General features: G+C 43.2%; 1 protein-coding gene across 1 annotated transcript in view; it reads right to left on the reverse strand. All coding sequences in view use genetic code 11, as the record gives it.

The window, feature by feature from the left end:
• Positions 1–1,008, reverse strand: part of EGR_04316 (Myotubularin-related protein 6) — a gene marked incomplete at both ends in the record, with an annotated part of 27,017 nt that extends 26,009 nt beyond the window's left edge. The window contains 2 exons of the mRNA XM_024493565.1: positions 156–431; positions 843–1,008. Coding sequence (XP_024352073.1) covers positions 156–431; positions 843–1,008 — 442 coding nt within the window. The remainder of the gene's footprint in view (positions 1–155; positions 432–842) is intronic.
• Between the last annotated feature and the right edge of the window lie 1,344 nt (positions 1,009–2,352).

The raw sequence follows: 2,352 nt of genomic DNA on the forward strand, positions 1-2,352 counted from the left end.
GCACATTCGTTTCATTTCAACTTACTTCGTGCCAAGTATAAAAGCACTAGATGGGTGGAACTGAATGCTTAAAGCGTAAAAGTGATGCATTTCATCGAAGGTGGTGGACACACCTCTCAGACGATACCTTGATGTAAAGTGCAATATGAGTGTACCTTGAGGAAGCGTCCAAGTAGTGGCTTCAGCAGGCAATCCACAATCGTCATTACGAGCACAAGCGGTGACGCTGACTCTGTACAACGTGGTCGGTCGTAGTTCACTGATGGTGTACTGATTGCTCGAAGTTAAGGAGGTTTTAGATTTTTCGCGGACGCCGTAAGACGTGACGGTGACACGGTACTTGGAGATGGGTTCTGTGTTGGGCTCAGGAGCCATCCAATATGCGCGAATGCTGTTGCTAGTGATACTGGAGAGGACTAGACTACGTGGATCTGAAAGTAGAAGGAACGCATTTGGCACGCAAAAACATGTCGAAAACTCTACGGCGATGTGGTTTAGTTGAGCTATGCGTTTCCTTTTGAAGCTGAACTGGGATATTTTAATGCACATTTCTTATTAAGGGCAATTAAGTCTACTCTAATCCAATCTACTCCATTCCATCCGGAGCTGTTCAAATTGACATACTGCAGCAGAAGCTGGCACACATGTACAAAACCGTGCCCTACTTATCCTCACTGCTTGTAGCCTCAAAGGTTTGTGACAGATGTTTGCATGATGACCGTTGTACCAAAGAATTTGTCTCCTGAAAAATGTCGTTGCACAGTAATATCATGTGTCACCTAGGTATTCCGCTGATTACTTACAGTGTGCAGTGCTGCTTAAATAAACACAGTCAAACTCACGCGAGGGTTTAGTAAAGGCTACTCGATTGGATTGCAAGCTGCAAAGATTGTGTTTGCAGCAAGTCAGGAGGGACGCTTCTATTTTACTGTTTGCAGGTAAACCAGTCACTTGACGTCTCCCCTTCGTGGCATCACACGCAAATTTCTCTTCCCTGCCTTTTAACATTAGTGTATAATTGAAGTGTTCACGATCTCCTCCATAAGGCGTGAAACGGAAAACCATGGAAGATGCAGTGCGATCCGCGATGGTTAATGGCAGTGGGTCTACAAGTGAGAAGGTACGGGGAGCAGTTCTGTGACATCAATCCAAAAGAGATACTTAGCATACTGATACCCCACTGGAAATCTGCAGTAAATGTCACGATGTCTACTTCCTTTCGCCATATCTGCTTTTTAATGCTAGTGGCATAAAGTTGTAATCGTGGTTAACAAAATCCAGCTTCAATTTCAATCAGGCTAAGCATGTAAATTCACCGAGAGTTTTACAGTGAAAAAGAAAATTAAGTGGATTGATGCGTTTGCTGTTGCTAGTGACAATGATGAGGCAGTGTTTACAAGCGCTGTTGGTCGGACTATTAGATGCTATGCACTGGATGTAATAACGAAGTAGCAGTGGGTGTGAAGAGGTTGATTTTAGACCTGAGTGTTCCATTTTTGCAATGCAGATCTTTTAGCTGCAATAAATGAGCTAAATATGCCATTGCCTAACTCAACCAACACTGTGCATTTCAAGGCATTAGCGTTGAGGAAAAATGCACTAGCTGCAGGATCTGCAGCTGTTTTCTTCCTCTGTAACATTCAAATCTGCTCTCTAGATGTTACTAGGTCCTGTACTATGCCTTGATGCACCGCTGCGCTTTTGCTTCTGTTGCTGTTATTGCATGTATTCGATGGTTCAACTGTCACTAAAGCCCCTCCATTCTAATTTTGCCTACACATCGTTGGAACGGTGTAAAGAATAAATTCTAGAGTTGGCAAATTCTTCTGCAGATGTGGAAACGTTCTTTCGGTACTAAGTCAACCACTCCATATTCTGAATTTCGATGGCGAGATACTCGATTCTGAACTTAAAGCATGGAGCTACTGATGACGTGGTTCTCCTTCCTCACTTGCACACGGCAACCAGCGCGTCGGCTGTCTTTAAGCTTGCAGACTAGAAAAGTCAACAAAGTCATCTTCAGGCTTTCATACGGAAGTTGAACTCTTGACTCTAAAAATGGCGAATTACCCGTTAGTGTATAAGTCCTTTCCTGGACCACCGTAAAGGGATGAGACGTTTGCTTCTCCACTCACAATTTGTCTTAAGGTAAACTTTAGGATTACATGTGCATACAGGATTGTTCAAGCAAGTAAGGAAACAGTACTCTATTGGGCAATTTTGAGCTGCGCTGCACCCAGTAAAGGATTATTTACTTATTGATGCTAGAGGATGCGAGACGTACAAACCTAGATCCTTATCTAACGCAATGCGAAAAAGATCACACCATGATAAAAGCTGGATTATGCATTT

The sequence above is a fragment of the Echinococcus granulosus genome (genome assembly GCF_000524195.1).
Source record: "Echinococcus granulosus chromosome Unknown EG_S00026, whole genome shotgun sequence".
NCBI classification, from domain to species: Eukaryota; Metazoa; Platyhelminthes; class Cestoda; order Cyclophyllidea; family Taeniidae; genus Echinococcus; species Echinococcus granulosus.